This window comes from Canis lupus, chromosome 27, assembly GCF_003254725.2.
Source record: "Canis lupus dingo isolate Sandy chromosome 27, ASM325472v2, whole genome shotgun sequence".
Classification (NCBI taxonomy): Eukaryota; Metazoa; Chordata; class Mammalia; order Carnivora; family Canidae; genus Canis; species Canis lupus.
This window is the reverse complement of record NC_064269.1, coordinates 9678157-9698947: the sequence shown is the minus strand read 5'-3', so window position 1 is coordinate 9698947 and position 20791 is coordinate 9678157. Positions and strand designations below refer to the sequence as shown.

The window sequence follows — 20791 nt, the reverse complement described above, 5'->3', positions numbered from 1 at the left end:
TCAATCTATTTTTTTCCTCCTGTGATTCTAGTATTTCAACAAATTTAACAGGTAATGTCATAATCCCTTTTAACTTTGGGATTCTTTAATTTTTTTATATCAAAACGTGAAGGTCCAATTCTTGACAACATTCCCAACCTTCACATACTCCCTTCCTTATGTATATCAGTCAGAGTCCTGGCAGGAAACAGATGGCACACACAAGCTGGCTAATTAAAGAGAGTTTAACAAAGGGACCATTTATAAAGACGTGACAGGAAATAGGGAAATCGGGAAATCAACAAGAAATGGGGCAGGTACCTCCTGAGGACAAAACAGCCAGAGTGGTTACCATCCCTAAGCTGGAAGAAGCAAATAGAAGTAGTTATCAGAACCCGGAGAGGGTAGCTAATCAGAGGGATGTGTCAGGAGATGTAGCCTTCAGTGAGGTGACACCACTAATCATGGTAGTGCTCTGGTAGGAAGGGAGCCGGCAGAATAAAAACCCCAAATTTAACTCTTTCTGGTATCTTGCCAGCAGTCCCCACTGGTAAAACCAAGCCAGAAATCAGAGGACACGGGAATCCACTAATACGGTCTATATAGATCAGCACCCAGAATATAGACAGGGTTGAAAAAGTGATGAGGATCTAGAGAAGCAGAATGAAGATATCCATCATACTCCCCACTTAGAAATATATTATAGTGCAAATCATCTTTCAGTTTGGAAATAGCATGGTGGGAGTTTTTCATCAGCAGAACTAGGAAGCAATTTGTAGGTTGAAGAGTCCATGGGAAAAGGAAGACTTTAAACAAGACACTCGGACAGGTTATAAGGTAAGAGAAATATTTATTTGATTTTGCACAAGAACGAGCTTATACTGAACAAATCCAACCAAATAATATTAAGTGCAGTAAAACAAGGAAATAGGGATGACTTTTCCTGTTAGAAAATATTAAGTAACCATGCCTGTGCATTATTTTTATCATTACAATAACTTGTTTCAGATTTCTTTTCAGAGTGTATACTGTACATAACATGTTATAGCTTCTTTGCTTCTGAAAATATAATTCATTCACTGCCTTGCATTTTATTTTTTTGCAGTGAGGAACCTAACTGATTCGTGAAGATTCTGATCTAGAGAAAAATTTTCTGCACCAGTGAAGCTAGAGGCTTTCAAAGCTCTGATGGGCTCAGGCTTTATATCCAGGGGTCATGATGTCATGGTGTGTATTCCATACCCATTCTTCTACCACGGTGATGTCAGACACAGTAGAAGCAGAATTCTGGTCTCGTTTTGCCCCAAGAATTTTCCTTTAGTGATTTTCTCAAGCTTCACAAATTTCATAATTGAATGTTCACTCAGCTATTAACAAAGCTGCACTTAGCTGCCCACAAATCATCCACTTTAAGTTTTGACTTTTTTTTTTTTTTGGTCTTTTTAATGAAAGAACATTCTTTAAACAGAAATCTCCCGTGAGACAGTTAACTTCACAGTTCCTGAAGGCACTGTGGATCCACTGAGCAACAGATGTGGCCATTCTAGAGAAGAAAAAAGAGGAAAGAAATGGATGGTATAAGCTGTTAAGCCATTAGTAAATACTCACACTTATTGATTGGTACACATAAATCCAACTGGGGCTTACTTATTATTTATGCACCCCTTCAAGTTCAACAGCCCTTCACTTCTCATGTCTCTACTACTGTAGAACCAATTATGCCCAGTTATTTGTGGCAAATTATAGACTGGTTTAATTTACCACATGGCATTGTCTTAGATCACATTTGTCCTCTCAATTGTTCATTCCGAAAATATGTGTTGAGCCGTAGGTATATTGATGAATAAACAGACGTGGTCACTACTCTCATAGGGCAGGAGTTACAGGGGGAGGGGAGAAAACTAATAAACACTAAGCAAACATACATTTAAAAATTGTGAAAAAGTGCTAGAAAAGAACTAAACTAGGTGGTGTCAGGATATTAATTCAAGACTGGCTACTTGGTCAAGGTAGACTTCTCTGTAGAAGTGATATTTAAACCAAGACCTCAAGGCAGCATGTAAAGGTCAGCCAAAAGCACAAGGAACAGAATGAGTAAAGGCTTTGAAGTGAAAAGTTTTGTTTAGTTAAGAAACTGAAAAAAGGTCTGGGTGAGAGTTTTGAGCTGGTGAAAAAAATAGTGTAGAGATAAATTAGGAAAAAATAGCAGGGAAGGGCCAATTATACATAATTAGTTTTTAGCACGAAATATCAAAATAATACAGTACATTACAAAAAGAAAAAAATTAATATCTTACTCTTGATTCCTTGTACTAGCTAACTAATGATGATAATATTGTTACTACAATCATAAGATGATGATATCCTTTTACTTCTTGAGTGCATACTCTATGTGAGACACTTTCCTAGGCATTTTAAATACATTATGTGATTTCAACCTCACACCATTCCCAGTGGGTCATTATTAATACTCACATTTTCTAAATTCAGAAACTGAAGATCAGAAAGCTTAAATATCATGTGCAAAATCACACAGCTAATAAATGGTACAGCAGGGATTAAAATTCAGGTTAGTCTGACCCTAAAAACCACCCTCTATTTGTGTGTTTTCTTTTAAAATTTATTTAGTCCCCTGAGAGAGAACACACACACATGTAACTCTCTCTCTCTCTCTCTCACACACACACACACACACACACAGGAGTTGCATGAAGAAAAGAGAGAGAGGGAGAAGTGGACTTCCCACTGAGCAGGGAGCAGGACATGGCACTCCATCTCAGAACTCTGGGATCAGGACATGGGCCATAGGCAGGTGCTTTAAACCACTGAGCCAACCACTTTAACCCACTGAGTGGGTTTTAACCACTTTAACCCACTCAACCCCAGGTTGAGCCCCAACCATCCTCTATTTGATATTTCCTCTGAAATAAATGACTTTAGATGATTTAAAAATATATTATACTTTAGTATGATAAAATCAAAAGTGTCTGTTCTATAAAAGATTTAGATACTTCAAACATTGTTGAAGCACACGAAACGGAGGGAAAAACTAATTCATTTCCAAGAAGAGTATTATCAATTTAAGTTAATACTCTTCTATTCTTAATTTTTATTAAGCAGAATTCTTATTCTCATAGCAAGAGAAAGTCTCAACATCTCTTGGTTCTTCAGTGGTATTTTAAAACTTTGTCATTATGTTTAGAGGCAGGTTTTCAAATCATAATCATGTTATGGTTTCCCAGTCCAGTGACCCAATGAAGTAAGGGATATACCAGTTCCTAAGAATATCAGTTCCTCAACTTATATAGCTTTTGAGCAGAAAGTGAGGGAGTTTCTGGAGCTTTCTTCCATTGAGTATATGAAGCTAGTATTAGAACTCATGGGTAGAAAAATCATTATTATGGTTCTCATCAGTTCTCATCATCATCTCTTTTAGGAAGAGACTGTATATTTTTCAAAATCTTCAAGGAATGTTTTTCTTATTCCATATCAATATTTTCTGTTGTAATAAGAAAAGTGTTCTATAAATATTTCATTGGAAACCCTCAATTAGGGAAAAATAGTTCATACATGAATGAGTAAGAAAATATTCCATCAGAGTTCCAGTTTCAGTAATGGCACAGTTGCTTATATAAAACTAACTTTCCCTCAGATAACTACAAAGGGTCTGGACAAAATAGGAAAAATAACTATTTGAAAGCAATAGGTAGTGACCAAAAGCAGGCAGACACTGGAGAGGTTTCAGTCAGTGAAAAAAGGGAAATGTGTGAGGTTTATTTTCACTTGGCATTTCCCCCTGAGGACCCTCTGTAGTCTATGCAGTTTAGGCTAACTATAACTCAGGCAGAAAGACACAATCTGATAGGCCTCAGATGTCAGAGGACAACTTTTAGGGTTGCCAGAGTGGTTGTAAATTCAGAGGAAAATATCTAGAAAGAAGGGAGTGAATCAGCATATAAACTCCCCTTAAATTGTTGCCTGGTCTTTGAATTACAGAAGAGACTAAAGAGATAATGAGTTACAGCTTGAAGGTTGAAAGATCTGGGCAGAGATTTCAAAAGCTGCTCACTGTGGGTAGCAGTGTTTAAAATATGTGTCCTTCCAAGTTAGGAAGGATTGATGAAAAAATTCAGGTTTTTCATTGAAGGCCCAAAAAGGCCATGATCAGGAGTAAAACGGTGTCTCAAGGTTAAGAGACTCATTTACCCTAGAACTAGGGGTAAATCTGGAATAGACCCACCTAACCAGTATAAAGTGTAGCTTGCTTTCTTTCTTTCTTTCTTTCTTTCTTTCTTTCTTTCTTTCTTTCTGTCTTTCTTTTTTTTAGTGTAGCTTTCTTAAGTGCAAGGTGATTGGTCAGTAATTTGCAAACTGCTAGAACAAACATAGTCTTCAGAGGAAGCTAACAGAACACAGAATCTGAATCTATACCACATATCATCTATAATATCCAATAAACCATAAAAAATATTAGATTTGTGAAGAAAGACAAGAAAAGGTGATGCCTAATCAAGAGAAAAAGTTGTGAAGAGAAATGACTCAAAAATAATCCAGATGGAATAATTTGCAAAGACTGGAAAGTATATATTTTATATATGTTTAAAGGAAAAAAAAATTGATAAATCTTAGCAGATAAATAAAACTATAAATAGAATTAAATGGAAATTTGGGAATGAAAATTGCAGTATTTGAAATGAAAAATTCATTGGATAGGTTTAACAACCAATTAGATATGGCAGAAGGAATATGCAACAAATTTAAAACAAAAAATAGAAATTATCCAATCTTTAAAACAAAGAGGAAAAAAGACTGATATAAAAATAGAGCTTCAGTGACTTTCAGGATAGTATTAAGCCATAAAACATGAGTAATCATAGATCCAGAAAAACAGGAGGGAGAAACTGTGGCAGAGAAAATATTTGAAGAAACCATGGTCAAAATTTTCTCAAATTTCTTGAGAAAAAAAACAATAACACAACAAAACAACCCACGAACTTAGATACTCAAAAATCCCAGCAAACATCAAAGAATAAAGTCACACAAAAAATCACATGTAAGTGTATCACATTCAAACTTCTAAGAATCAAAGATAGAGAATTGTGAAAGGAAACAGGGGGAAGAAGGCATATTTTATACAGGGGAACAAATACACAAATGATAACTGAATCCTCATCAGAAATGATGGAGACATAAAAACAACAGAATATCACCTTTAAAGTCCTGGGACAAATCTGTGACTCCAGAATGCTATATTTAATAAAAATATCCTTCAAAAATAAAAATATTTATAGATAAATATAAGTTGAAAGGTCCGTTGGACCTACAATATGTATCTACAATATGGAAAATGCTAAAGGAAGTTAAAGCTGAAGGGAAGTACACCAAATGGAGACTCAAATATATGAGAAGAAATGAACATGAGAAATGGTAAATATGTGGATAAATATGAAATATAGCATTTTTCCTCCCTTAACTTCCTTAAAAGATATTTGCCTAATTAAAGGAAAAATAATAAAAGGAATTTTAGAGTTTACAGCTTATATAGTTACATAATAATTATATGATTATTATAGCTCAAAGACTAAGGGGGATAGAATTCTTTTGTGCTAAAGTTCTTATATTTTATGTGAAGTAGTATAATATCACACTTTATTATACTGTAATATATTAATGCTATAAAATGTAATCTCTAGATCAGAAACAAAAATAATCATATAAAAATTATAGTTAAGAATCCAAAGGAAAAAATTCGTAAATGAAAAGAAGAAATGGAGGAATAGGAATATGAAAATTAGATAGGACAAATATAAAACAAATAGCAAAATGGTAGCCCTATAGCCACCAATGCCAAAAATTATATTAAATGTAAGCAGACTAAACACTTCAATTAAAGGACAGAGATTGTCATACTGGATAACAAATAAGAACTAAGTATACATTATCTATAAAAAATGCAGTTTAAATATAATACCACAGATAAATTGTAAGTAGATAGATCAAAACAAAATGAGTATCTGAAAAAAACTGACTTCAAGTTTAGAAGACTTGCTAGAGAAAAGAAGAGCATTACATAATGACAAAACCGTTAATTTATCAGAAGACATAAAAGAGTACATTGTTAGTAATTGCATTTATATGAAGTTTTTAAAAGGCAAAATAAATCTAGTACAATGAAATCAAACTGAAGTTTGCTATGGGAAGTTGGTATGTCTAGAAGGGGAAAAAAGGTACTTGCGTGTTGGAAATATTTTATATTTTGATTTGTAAGACTCATCAAATTATATATATAACTATGAAATTCTCAATCATTAATATTACCTCGATAAAAACTAAAATAAAAGGTGATCCACTGAAACCTAGTCTGATTATTAGGAATAGTAACAACCTACTATTATAATGAATTATAAAAATGAGTTATTTTTATATAGTACACAGTGTTTCCTTAACACCCTGTTATTTATGGCTATGTCTATCCTATGTTTTAAAAAAGTTTAAAAAACTCATTGTGAGTATTTTTGTGCTAAACTCAAATAAAGACTGGAAGACAGTTAGCTTTTAATTTCCAGTTAATATATTTATATATGTGTAATACATTTTAATGTTATTTATATTCAATATATTTAGTTTTTATTCATTTATATTATCATTTACTATATAATTAATATATTATAATTTACTGTATAATTAACATATTAATCTGCTTATAAATAATATAGATTCTAAATACATGTATATATAAATATGTATTTAAGAATCCCACTTCCATCAATATTTTAATGTCTTCACAGAATTCATTTCATGCTATTATTTGCAACCTTGCAATTAAAGTATATATGTAATTATATTTTTAGCTTAGTTTTTATTTTAAGCCATTTTTTCAATGTCTGAATAAAATAGTCATATAATTATATTATACAATTTTAATATAATATAGCATGTTGCATCATAAAGAGTTACTAGGACTTATTTAACTATTTTTCTATTTTTGGGCATCTTGGTTTCTTCCTTGATTTTATATGACAAATAATATTGAGGTGAATATTGTAATGCATATATAGCACCTTCCATATTTTAGAGTATTTCTTTAGATTATATTCTTAGACCTGGGATTAATGGGACAAAAGATGTTTGAGTTGGGACAGAGAGTAGGCAAAAAGGTATATATGTGGCTGTTGACAGGTATTTTTCAATGTCACTAACAATTCATAAGCATTACAGTTCCAGTACATCCGTCAGCATTGGAAATCTTTGTGAAGTATTTTTATTTTACTGTAGTATGTGAAAATAAAAATTCATTATGTTAGTTTACATTAGGATTTTAATTACTTAAAGGTTGAATAATTCCCTCTTTTTTTAATAGCTGTATTTTGTCAGCGAATTGTTTATACATTCTTTGCTGATTTATTTATGGGGAAATAGTGTTTTTTCTTGTTAACTTTATATGTTTTTAATTTAACAAAGAAATCATATCTTCCAGAAGAATATTTTTCCAGTCTCTAGTTGTGACTTTTATTTTGCTAATTTTATCTACAGAAGCTCAAATTTTCTTTGAGGTGTATTTTCTCACTTAGAAAAGGCCTCTCCCTTTCAGAATGTCAATATTTGATTACATCTTCTTTGTATTTTTAATATCTAACATTTCTTCCATGTAAAATTTGTTTTTATATATGATAAGCAGATAAAATTACTTCCCTCAAACTTCTGTCTGTTGATTCCAATATGTATAGAATAATCCTTTCTTCCTCTATTGATTTGCAAATCTTTCCTGATCATACCTGAAAGCCTTCATTTTAATTTCTCATTTATGGGCCATTTGTTTCCATAGATAGATCTAGTTATCCATTCTAATGTTAGTACAGAATTCTGCTTTCTAAACTTCATGTCTGCTGTTCCTGATATATGAAAGTAAAGTTTAGGAAGTTATGAGCTTCATCCTTAAAACTCTAATTTTGTTTATACCTCAATTATTTCAGTAATACATCTAGAGTCTGCCCAGGAATTAAAAGTAGCCCTCTGGTTTCCAATTTTCAAATTGGCTGTTTGGTAATTACTTATTAAAGGAAATGACCCTCTAATCCTTCTTCCCTTCATATTTATTTCTCAAGTGGACACATCTCTAGTTATTGTTTGAAGCTCAAAGCATAACTGCTTGAAAGTACTTTGGCTCATCAAAGGGTTCATGTGTCTCTCTTAGATTTAGGAAAGACAACTTCAGTCATTCATTTGACTCAATTTAAATTCTGAATGGAGGAACTCCTTTTTACCTAAGCAAATGAAATCTGAAGACATTTTTAAGAAGACGTTTTTTACCACCCCCCTACCCCTGCTAACTTCTAATTCCTCAGATCTGATTTTCAATGTCATTTGTTCAGGAGGTAACTGGTGCACATACTGTACAGTCTTTTAGCACGGTGCACCTTTACTTCAGGGCATCCGTGACAGTCTAGAATGTTGTCTTTATCTGTTTCCTGACTTGATTAATATCTATTGACTCTATTACCGACAATAATAATAGCCAATACTGAGTGTTTACTCTGAATGTGTATGAAATGCTTAGGAAACTTTTTAAATGGATCTCTCAAGTAGGTAGTAAAATTATCCCTATGTAGGTACTATTATTATTCTCATTTTTCAGGTAAGCAAATTGAGCCACAGAGAGATTAATGGACATTCCTTTAGGTCACATTGCTAGAGTGGTTGACCAGGCTTTGAATCCAGGTAGCCTGATTCTAGATACTGTAATTCTTCCTTTCTAGACTGGTGCTGCCCAGAACATTCTGTGATGATAGAGATGTTCTTTATATGTTCTGTCTAATATGATAGCCACTGGCCACATGTAGCCATTGAGCAATTAAAATGTGGCCAGGGTGACTGAGAAATTGATGTTTTAATTTTAATTAATCTTAATTAATTTAAATAGCCACATGTGGCTACCAACTTATATATTGGACAGCATAGCTCTAGACAATAAGGTGCTAGGTAATAATTTCCAGGAGCAATTGTGTCTGTTTTGCTTATCACTACACTCCTGGTACCAGTATAATACCTGGCACAATGTATTTACTGACTAGAATGAATAACTCTTAGACGGGCAGGGCAGGGAGATGAGAAGTAAAAATGCTGCTCTGAAAGCACCAAATTGTGAAAAATACTCATCTCCAATGCAATATCTGGAGCCTGTTTTGTATCCATTTTATTTTTAAAATAACACAAAATAAACATAATAAAAATTTTTGTATCTGGGATATATATGATAAAATAGCACATATTTTTATAAGTCATATTTAATAAGAAGGGAAAAGGGAAACAGCATCAAATAGTAACTTCTAAGAATCAGCACTTATCTGACAAAAAAATGAATTTAATCCTAAAATACACTTTCTGGAATACATTCCTATCATGAGGCAAAAAATCCTACTAGTTGTTTATAAGACAGCAAATGACAAACTTATTCATGCTCTTCACCCCAGAAAACACTCTCATGTTTTTCTTTTACTGAGCTCATTTTTTTAGTTGGAAATATCGGTGTGAATCATATTTGGTGTGTTTCTCATGCTATCACCTGGTATATATTTTTGTAGTCATTACTCAGAATGATAATCTTTGATTAAGGGTGTATATGGGGTACCTGGCCGGCTCAGTTGGTGGATCACGTGACTTTTAATATCAGGGTTGTGAGTTAGAGCCCCATGTTGGGTGTAGGAATTACTTAAAAAAAAATTTTTTTTTTTTTTAAAAGAGTATAAAGGGACTTGACTTTAATTGGTAATTGAATTTCAGGAAGTATTTCCCTGTTGGTCATTAATGCTGAAGTTTCAGCATTTTGCACTGCTAAATGTACTTATATTTAATGTATATTAAAGCAATACTGCATGTACATTAGTCACTTTTAGTAGTAATAGAAGTAGTAGTAGTAACTTTCGAATTTGCTAATGCACTTTCAGAAAATGCATTAAATATTCACTCAGAAAGCTCTGCTTGATTGACAAAAATTACATTGACTGAAAGAGACAGAAATTTTGGTTTGAAATAGGTAATAGTACCTCAAAGCTTAAAGCATTTTATATTTCTTTGCCCTGTGATGTCAAGCCAACTAGTAAGAATTTGTGCTAAGTGAATCTGAATTAAATTGCTCTATTGAAAAAAAAATTAATGGAATTGTTCACTTAAGAAACAGAGTAGTTAGAGATATCTGGGTGTGCAATGTTGGAAAAAATCTGAATCTTTGCTTTCCTGTGTTGTTATTATTAAGCCTTCAGATGACTTCGTTTTAGTGTTGATTCAAAAATTATGACTGAAATACAATGACCATTAAATCAACATTTGTAGGAACAATAATCAAGTAGAATGCTTTCAACTCTGTGTCTATGAATTCTATATATTGTCTACATTATCTGTATTCTCGTTCTCATTGAAGTAAAAGGCACATGTTCTATTTTGCTATGAGATGAAGAAAAATCTTTATAATGATTTTTCTCCAACTGTAGGAATAAAATATAGTAAGAAGCAAATCTTAAATTTTTCAACCCAATGTAACTGACCACAACAAACCAAGAAATATGCCCATTTTTTCCATATTGATTTTCACTTTGGAGAATGTAATATATTTATTCTGTCGATATATCTTACAGACCTCATAAAAGGACCAGATAAAAATCAATAAAATAATATTGTCTTCCATCATGAAAGAAGAAACATGAAGTTTGTGTTGTAGATTTCTTTTCTTTTTTTTTTTTTTTAAGATGTGTACAGTTAGATACTTTAGGGCAATCTAAGTAGGTGCTTTCTGTTCTGGTGATATAAATGATTGATCATTCTGATTTCTGATCATGTGCTTCCTTCTCCCTGAACATGCTTTGAAGATGCACAGAGCAGTTAGGCTAGGCACTAATAAAGCTGAGCGGCCCTCCTCCCACTTCTGTTTAAACAATATATAGGGAAAAAAAAATGCTTCCCATTGTCCAGGTTAAGCACTTTAATATCAGTGAGCCCTGGGTACAGCTGGCCAAATGCTCCCTACTTGAATTTAATAGGCTTTACCTTGCACTGGCAGAGAGTACACTCAGTGCCATGTTTGATCCAAGAGGACCCAGTGAAGCGAACCACATTCATCTCATCCAGGCAAGTTTTGGTGATGTCATTACGAATGGTGTCGGCCTGGCAAGGGTCAGTGACACAACGCTGGCAGCACTCGTTCTCTGGGAGGACACTGAATTCACATTCCACCTCTGGGCAAGGCAGAGGCCAACAGTCAACTTCCCCCTGCTGTAAAGAAAACAGATGCACAAGGGCAGAGAGAGAAGAAGGGAGGGTTTGGAAGGAGGTAGGGAGGGAGGAAGTACAGTGTTTACTGACTTCTTAGTTTATCTGATGAATAGTTATACTCACACCTTCAAAGCCATAAATACTGCAGGGAATCTACAAAAGCCCTATCACAGAGCTGAGCTCTATCCTGCAGGTGGATTTAAGAGTGTTCAAGGATTAAATGAGAATAACAATGAACAAAAGCAAAAACCCTTTCTCTTGAAACAATCACATTTACACACTCCTATCTTTTCCCTGACAGAGGAGAATTATTTACTATGGAAGAAGGTTTCACTTAAATTTCTGCATATCAGGTGCTTTTTTCATTCTTTTCATCTTTTCTCCCTCTACCTTCTCATTTATTCCCTTCTGCCTAACAAAAGTTTTGTCCATTTACAAGAAAATAAACTGAAATAGGAAGGGAATTTGGCAGGTTTGCTTTGTTCATTTATGTTTCTCAGGTTAGGGATTTTGGAGAAAAAAAAAAAAAACAACAAGTAGGAACTGATTTCAGGCAGCTTTATTCCACATGGGGAAATTGTGTGAATTGGATCTTTTAAAAATTTAGTTCCCACCTGTTTCCTATTTTCTTCATAATTCTGAATCTCATGGTCTTGGAGATGAAAGCAGCCTTCGGGCACTGAAACTGACCTTGCTCTTTCAATTGATTTTTGGGTTTAAAGTATAAAAAAGAAGCAGCAAAAAAAGCATTGATTTAAAAATATCCTCACACAAATAGAGAGGAAACTAGCCATGACTTTAAAAGTAGCATCTGTGAAACTTTCTTCCATAAAGACACATAGACCAATTTTCCTTTTTCATTTATATTATTAGAACAAAACGAGAATTTTGGTCTAATGAAAAAAGACTGGTGTTTCCCTGATTAAGTCTTTATTTTCTTTTTTCCTGTTGTTTCCAGTGGAAGTTTTGTAAATATATACATTTAATTCTCGTCTTCTAGTAAGTATTTATTGCAAATTCATAGCATGTGTCAAACAGGGTACCCACTAGAATTGCACTGATAAAAATATTTAGGAGGAAAAAAAAAGTGGGTGTGGTTTTTTTTTGCATTTATTTCTGTTTTTTTTTTTAAGTCTGAGCATGACTGATAAAAATGGATTAATGAAAGTTCTACTTGGACAAAAAATGATATTTTTCATGAATGCCACTGTTCTATTTATAACAATCTCTAAATAAACCTAAGCTGAACGGGATTGGGGATGCTAGGGGGGTCTCTTCTTCTTCTTCTTTTTTTTAAAGATTTTATTTATTTATTCATGAAAGACAGAGAGAGAGAAGCAGAGACACAGGCAGAGAGAGAAGCAGGCTCCCTGTGGGGAGTCTGATGCGGATTCCATCCCATGTCCCTGGGATCATGCTCTGAGCCAAAGGCAGACACTCAACCCCTGAGCTACCCAGGCATCCCAAGTCTCTTCTTCTAGGCTCTGGAAAAACATGCATGACATGCTGAACCACATCTGCACCAGGCTGTCCCTTCATGGGTCCTGACTACATGCCCACCATCTTGTCATCTAATCAGGCTCACGTTTTGTCACCACCAGCACGATGGCCAGGCAGGTGCTGAGAACTAGCAGATGTGGGAGGCCAAGACTGTCTTCCTCGTTGGATTCTGGGCCTGGACTGTCCCTGTACTTCATGTAAACTATACTTACCAAGCAGCGGCACTGTTGGCAATTCTGAACCCACGTGTCACCACTATTGTACAAAGTCTCCCCGTTTTGATGGAGGCACTGACTGCTAAGCCTTGGGTCACATTCAGGGCAGCAAAAGAGATCAACCGTGGGATTCTCGCAGTCACAGACCATCCGGCGACACATGACAAATCCATTCTGTAGGAAAAAAGAGAGAAGAGTGAACAGAAGCTTCAGTTTCTCAATATATTACATCAATGTAATAGATTTAATGTTACATTTTGCAGCAAACACACAGGAATTACCCAACCAAACTGGAGAACTTCCAATTTCCTCTCCAAATGCTACTTGACCAGCAAATTTCCAGAAATGACCAGTACGAAATAACCACTATGCCGTCCTTCTGTGTATATAAACGTGGGTATGTATATATAAATATACATGTGTTTGTTTATTAGCATAGTAATTAGAATATTACCCAAATTTTGTTCTGTGTAAGGGCATAGTTAGTCAAAAAGCTTTACCTACTGTTAGGTTTATGGGCTATATTAGACTTTAAGTTACTGTACAAATTGTTATCAGTTTCTTTTAATAATTGAGTCCTTCATGCAGAGTGTTAATTATCTAACTATATTTTAAGTCTCAATTATCAACTGGGTAAATAAAGTGGGACTGAGCCACAGTCCAAATAGATCGTTTTCACTCGCAGGCCACAGTAGGTCCATTGCGGCTTCATTTCTTCTTTTGTTCAAATAGAATATTGTTACTATAGAAACACTAGCATGCTTAGCAACAAAGTTTTATCAACATGTGAACAGATAAACACATTGTGGCATTTCCATAAGATGAACTACTACTCAGCAATAACAAAGAAATACATTGATATAACATAGAATGGGTTGCTGATATATGTAATGAATATTAAAGAAAGTCAAAAACATATACTGAAAAAATCCAGACAAAAAAAAGTATGCATTATATGTACTACTTATTATATAAGGCTCTAGAAAATATAAATCTAACCTACAATGACCAAAACCAGTGTTTCCTTCAGACTGAGGGTATGGGAATAAGGACAGAGACAACATTATGAGCAGATGAAAATGTCCTTTTCTGCTAATTTTGCTAGTGCTTAAGTAGATGCATGCATTTGTTTAAGCTCATCAAGCTGTACACTGAAAATTTATGCAAATTACATCCCAATAAAAATGATTACAGTTTTTTATTTATACCAACCTGACACGAACACACAGAGCACCGGTCATTTTCCAACACCCAAATCTGACCACTGTGTTTAATTTTCCCATCATGGATGCAGTCCCCTGTGCAATTCTTTCCATGAGGACATCGGCAATCGTATCCACCATCCAGGTTAAAGCAAATGGTATCATTGGCACAGCTATGCCTCCCGGTCCCACACTCATCGATATCTACAGCCAAGAAAAGGCAGCAGGCAATGTGCTTAGACTATGCTTGGTTTCAAACAACTGCAATCAAGGAAGTTGCCTCCTACATAAAGCATTCAACTGTAAATTAATTTTCATCTTACTGGCACGCATTTCGTATTAAATGCTGACTAAAGCAATGTTAATGATCTAGGGATTTCACAGGAAAACATTATCATGCTTGACTTCAAACACCAGATAACCTTGGTTAGATTCTCAACTTTTATCTCTGTAAATACCATTAAGCTTTATGAAACACATATTTTTTGAAAGTAAGGATAGAATTCAATTTATTAAACAAAAATCAGTGGCAGTTGAAATTCTAATAGTGCCTATGAGTTTTCATTGGGAAAATCACCCTCAATGTTAAAATGGTGTTTACGCCAAATTCTTTCTTAGTGGGAGATGAACCCCAAATCCTTTCTTAGTGGGATGTCATGGGACCTCCGAGGGATTTTATTCAGCTTCAAGCACCCACACATCACCCCATCTAAGCTTCTCCCAGTGTTTGGCCCAGGTGTTCTTCCCTTACAACCAGGCATTTTCACACTGTCCTCACATATTGCCCCCCACCCACAGAGGGCAAGTAACCATCTGGAATTACCATTTCTCTCGCAAATAATCTTCCACTTCTTACCTCTTCCATTTCAGTTGATCATTTTATCTTCTGCCTGACTCAATTGGCAACAGCCCATTCTCCACCTGACCTCACCCATTCTATGGCAATCACAGCCTAAAACATTTTCATACAGATGAAAAGCAAACATATTTTGACCCACAGATCAGGTCTATAAGAAGAGATGTGATTCATTTTATTTATCCCCATAATTTAAAGGTCACAAGCCCAAATACATTTCAGGGATATTGTATGAGTGGCAGTGAGCAGTTATTTCCTACTTCATCTGTTTCCTCTGAGTAAAGGACAAGAAAGAAAGAATTAAATCACAGCAGAAGTGGGTTAGAGAAGAGATGGAATGGATAGCTTTTAACCAGGGGGACTGTACACTGCTTTTCTTAGAAAATTTTAAAGATAGACTTTCGTAGACATCTTTCTTAAATGGTTTGTTTGGTTTCAACATTATTAAAGAAATGGGCTAGTCAAGATTATATTTTAGCCATATTTAAATTATTAAATATTAAGTTCGGTCATATATATGTTCCTAAAAATAAGCCACATGATATATGTCTATTTGTCTTGATTTTGCTCCATTCCCACTGCAAGAAATCCAATGAATTGAGACAACAGCTGAAAAGATTTTTGTTATAACTACAGTGAACACATTATTATAGCTTGATTTGTCAAGGATAATACAGTTTATGACTATAGAGTATGATTAAAAGCAGAACTGTTAGCCAGCATGAAGACATATTTCACATTTTTAAAAGTACATTGATATATATATATGTTTTATATATATAGTAACTATTATATATAAATATATATATATTTCAGATCAGAGAAATTTGGCTGATGCTATTTAGAGAAAGAAGAGCAAGAAGTGAAATTTTATAAAATAGCTCTATATTTGGTCTATTCAGAATAATAAGGTGTATTGGACGACTCGATCTTTGTCTCCTATTAAATATTCTTATGATTAGGAGCTATAGAAAACAGGAAAAATATTAACCATAGTTATTTGGTCTCTTTGACCAAAAACTGGACAAATACTTCTTACTACATAATCCTTTAAATATCCACCATACAAATTTAATTCCATTAATGGCAATGGCTGGATTTTTACAATCATTTCATTTTGCTTGACATTTAAAATAAAAGCTCTGCCATCAGGTAATGCATTTTTTTTTTTTTAAAGCAGAGACAATCCTTAGATTTGCTGAAGAAGACAAAGAGGTGTCCAGCCACAAAAAGAACACGTGCTCTGAAATAAAGTATGTTTACAATAAAGAATTAGAATAATAAGTTGCTCACAACAATGGTTGATATGTACTTGTCATACCTGGAGAAATGTGTAGGCAGAAAATCATTATGAGCCAATGATTACTTTTTGCTATACAATGCACTTTGAATTAATTTGAATTCATCTTCCCCCACCTCCCCTGACTTGTTATCTACCCTGGGTTTCCCAAAACAGAGGCTATTCTCAATTGAATGGTAGTATAGAGTTTTGGAATTCATTGTTACATATAATTTTATTATAATATTAAATTCCTAAATTAAATATACATAAGGGGTATATATTCTGCTTTGAAAAACCTACTATGATACATAAATATTTGAACTTTAAAAATACAACTCTAGTGAGTTATTGAAGAAATAGTGTTGCTAATTCCAATGATCAAGCCTCATTGCAGATCTAACTTGATCTAACAGCAGCATTTGCTACAGTTCATTCTCCCTTCCTAATACTTTTTTCTTTATTTGCTTCCTATCATATTGGTAGTGCTTTCTGGATCTTTCTCTTGCCCACATACACATCCTCGTGGCAATTAAATGATGAATACAATTTGGCCAAGCAAGAGGAGGTAAAGAGTGGTCTAATCAGAGGTCAGGGTGTGCTTGCAGGTCCAAAATTTAGAGTCAGCAAGATATGCTAGAGGGAATGAGTTGAATGTCCACAGGAAGAGAGTAAGTAGTTAGACAGTGAGCTGAAGAGGTACTCAGGGTCCAAGTAAGGGCCATATTAAGAAATATAAACTTCAGGGGCACCTGGGTGGCACAGTTGGTTAAATGTTTGACTCCTGGTTTTGGCTCAGGTCATAATCTCATGGGTCATGAGATGGAGCCTTGCGTCGGGCTCCACACTTTGTGTGGAGTCTGCTGGAGTTTCTTACTCCCTCTCCCTCTGTTCCTCCCTTGCATTCTCTCTCTTTCTCTCTCAAATAAATAAATCTTTAAAAATAAAAGAAATCTGAACTTCATCATAAAGACAATAAGCTGTCATTTTAGGGAAATGCAAAAAAAAAAAAAAGGCATAATCAGGTATTTCCTATACAAAGTTTGCTTCATTTTGGAAGAGGGATTTTAGTGGATTGGAATTTACAGCCAGGAGATTAATTAATAGGCTGTTTCAGTAATCCAGGCAAGCAATGGTCATATAATAAAAGTAAGCACTTACACAATGGTTGGTATGTGCCAGATTCTAAGGGCTTTCATATAATGATTCATTTAATCCTCACAACAACTGGAGGGTACAGTAATTATTCCCATTTTACTGATCAGGAGGTTGAAGCATAGAAATGTTGCATAACCTTACCAAGGTCTAGTAGGGTATAGAGCCCACATGAGAATCTAAGTCATCAGGCCTCGAGACTATGCTCCTATCTATGCACAGTGCTGTGCTGGCCTAACATTGGTGGTTAAGAGATTAACAGAAAGAGACAATGGAGAGAATCTTCCAAAATAGAAACAACAAAGATGCAGCAACTTAGCTACTTGTTCAAAGATTAGGGAGAGCAAGTGGTCCTGGATGATGTGTAGATTTCTAGCTTGGAAAATTTGGCTGATGCTAGTCAGAGAAAGAAGAGCAGGATTTCGCTGTGGAGTGAAAGTGGGTGGCAGGATGACGAAAGACATGAGTTAGGTCAGGGCGTGTTGAATTACACTCTCCTCTGGGCTGCCAAATAGAGCTGTCCAGTAAATAGTTGGATATATGGGTCTGGAGTTCAGAAAATAGAACTGGGTTCCACATATGGATTTGGTGAAGATGTATTTTCATCATTTCCTTTCTTGAAAACAGTACTTTGGAGTCAAATTCAAACTTTTGAGAAAGGCATTTAAAGCTGCTTCTTTTGCTTGCTTCTCATTTCCTATCACAACGTGGCAATAATCACATCACACTCAAAGTCCTAATACAAATGCTAGACTCGGGGGATCCCTGGGTGGCTCAGCGGTTCAGCACCTGCCTTTCGCCCAAGGCGTGATCCTGGAGTCCTGGGATTGAGTCCCATGTCAGGCTTCTGGCATGGAGCCTGCTTCTCCCTCTGATCCCCGCTCCCTCTCTGTGTCTATTATGAATAAATAAATAAAATCTTAAAAACAAAAAACAAAACAAAACAAAACAAACAACAAATGCTAGACTCTCTTGTTCCCAAACAGGAAATCATTTCTCCCTTCCTTTCCTAACAGCTCTAAATTTGTATTTTCTCACGTATTTATTATTTGCACCCTTGTAGCTTTCTCCTCTATTAAGAAACTCACTACTTCTATCTTGTATGACAGTTGTGGTACACATTTTCTCTCTTCCATAGCTGAGAACAGTGACCACACCTCTTTCATATTTCTATGCAGCAGATGCCTGGCAAACACCTCAAGGTACTTGGGCCTCGATTCAGGACACAATAAGTTCTGTGAATTGTTGAGGTGAATTCGATTCATTTCATTTTTGTCCTTTTTCTTGATTTAGGTTAAGAATTCACAATATTTAGCTTGAACATAATACTCAAAAGATGCTATCTTATCTTTTCGGCTTACAAATGCAAAAACCTCACCAAACTTAAAAATAATCCAGAAATTAAAGTAACACAGGTGAAAAGTGGGCATGTAAATAAAATATTCTTATGTGAAAAAGCTACTGGGCTTTATTCTCAGAGAGAGCCATATTTTCAGGCAAGCATAGAAGAAGGGACAACATGGAAAAAGAAGATGGTTCTCAGGCACATTATCGGGGGATTAAATATCTACACCTCTGAGATAAATGGATGAGCAAAGCAGCATATAATTTGTATGAATGCCACTTATAAACATGTATGTTGCATATTACTGAACTGCAGCCTAAAAAGTAGTGAAACAGTGCAGTTACTTATTCATGTCATCAAACATATTTATGCATCTCTTCAGAGTAATTGTGAACCTACTGCTGTGACTTTGTCCACTTTGAAATGCTTTTTTTCCCAGCAACAGAAAAATGGCACCTGCTCAGATATAATTATACTCTTAAAAAACTGTATCCTTCTAAATACTAATATTACAATTCTGCAAATCATTGAAATTGTAGTAAATGGATAGTTGTTTAGAAGAAGCATTTTACTCTTTTTTTTTTATAACATTGATTTTTTTTTTTTTTAAGGAATCCTTCAGAGCACATTGTCTTGAGAAAGTAGTAGGTTTTTCTGATAATCATTATAAATTCTTTTGGAAGATAAAAGTAGAATCATCTTTCCAGAGTTGTATATATATTAAAAAAAAAAAAGATTTCCCACTGTTTCTGTGTTTAAAGAATTTCCTTGAAAAGCCTTTTTTTTTTTTGCATAAGCATCTTATACAATCCTTTACTTCCCCATCTTCATCTTTATCATGTGTTATTTTTAATGCTTAGTTTAATTTTCCTTGTTACTTTCTGGACACTCATGAGTGCACTAATAATGTTTTGTTTTTCTGTCCTGATCACTACTTTATATATTTAGTTTCTTTTAAATATATATTTAGTTTTAAGATAGGACTATCTACTATCCAATTCTAACAGGTTATATTCCTAATGTACTTCTGATTAAATATTATCTATTTATCTATGTATCTATCTCTATTTTTATCCGTTTTAATCTTTTTCATTGGGCAAATGAATATATTTTGTACACTCTGACACAAACATTGTCTGAGGCACTGGTGGCTGACAAGCAAAAAAAATCTATGACTCTTAAAGCTTACATTTTGCAGAAGATAATAAGCAAGTAAGTAATATACTCAATCACTTCAAGAGAAGTTATAATTTCTATGAAGAAAAGTGAAGCAAGGTAAGTGAAGAGTGTTAGAGAAGGATGCTATTTTAGGATGGGAGTCCAGAAGAAGCCATTTAGGAGGAAATCTGAATAATATGAATGAAAAATTCAAAGAATTGGGGAAAGACATTCCAAACAAAAAGAAAAGCACACGAGAAGGGAGTCAGTTTGGTATTTTTGTAAAATGGCAAGAAAGCCAAGTACTCGTATCACGTAGACCCTTGTAAAAGCCATTGTTGGGGTTTGGATTTTACTCCGAAGAGAAATGGAAAGCCTCCAGGCATTGGAGCAGAATTGGAGCATGCTCTTACTTCTGATTTTAAGCAACCTAGAGTGCTAGAAAAACAAGACCCTAGAGGAGTCAAGGGTGGAAGTAGGGAGACCAGTTTGGAGAAAGGTACACTAGTCCAGACAAAAGATAATGATGGCTTAGACCAACATAGTAACAATAGACACAGTGAAAAGTGGTAAGACTGGGAAAATATTTTGAAAATCAAGATCAAGAGTTGTATTTTAGTCATTAAGTCTGAGTTGTCTTTAAGAAATCCAGGTTAGATACCCGGTAAGCAGTGAGATATATGAATCTGCAACTAGGGAAAAGGTCTGAAATAGAAGTATATGAACAGCATATGAAACTATGGAACTGGTTGATTTAGTTTGAGAATGGATAGAGAAGATTGCCAAATGTCCTGGGGCCTTGAATATGTAGTCCTCGGAGAGGGAATGGAGAGGCCT

At 34.6% G+C, this 20791-nt stretch overlaps 1 protein-coding gene across 3 annotated transcripts in view; it reads right to left on the bottom strand.

Annotated features, from left to right (window-relative positions):
- Positions 1-809: 809 nt before the first annotated feature.
- Positions 810-20791, bottom strand: part of NELL2 (neural EGFL like 2) — a 381417-nt gene continuing 361435 nt past the window's right edge. For all 3 annotated transcript variants that reach the window (XM_035707259.2, XM_025477348.3, XM_049102609.1), the window contains 4 exons: positions 14172-14365; positions 12957-13133; positions 11020-11244; positions 810-1522 (listed from right to left, as the gene is read on the bottom strand). In XM_035707259.2, coding sequence (XP_035563152.1) covers positions 1472-1522; positions 11020-11244; positions 12957-13133; positions 14172-14365 — 647 coding nt within the window. In that variant the 3' untranslated portion in view covers positions 810-1471. The remainder of the gene's footprint in view (positions 1523-11019; positions 11245-12956; positions 13134-14171; positions 14366-20791) is intronic.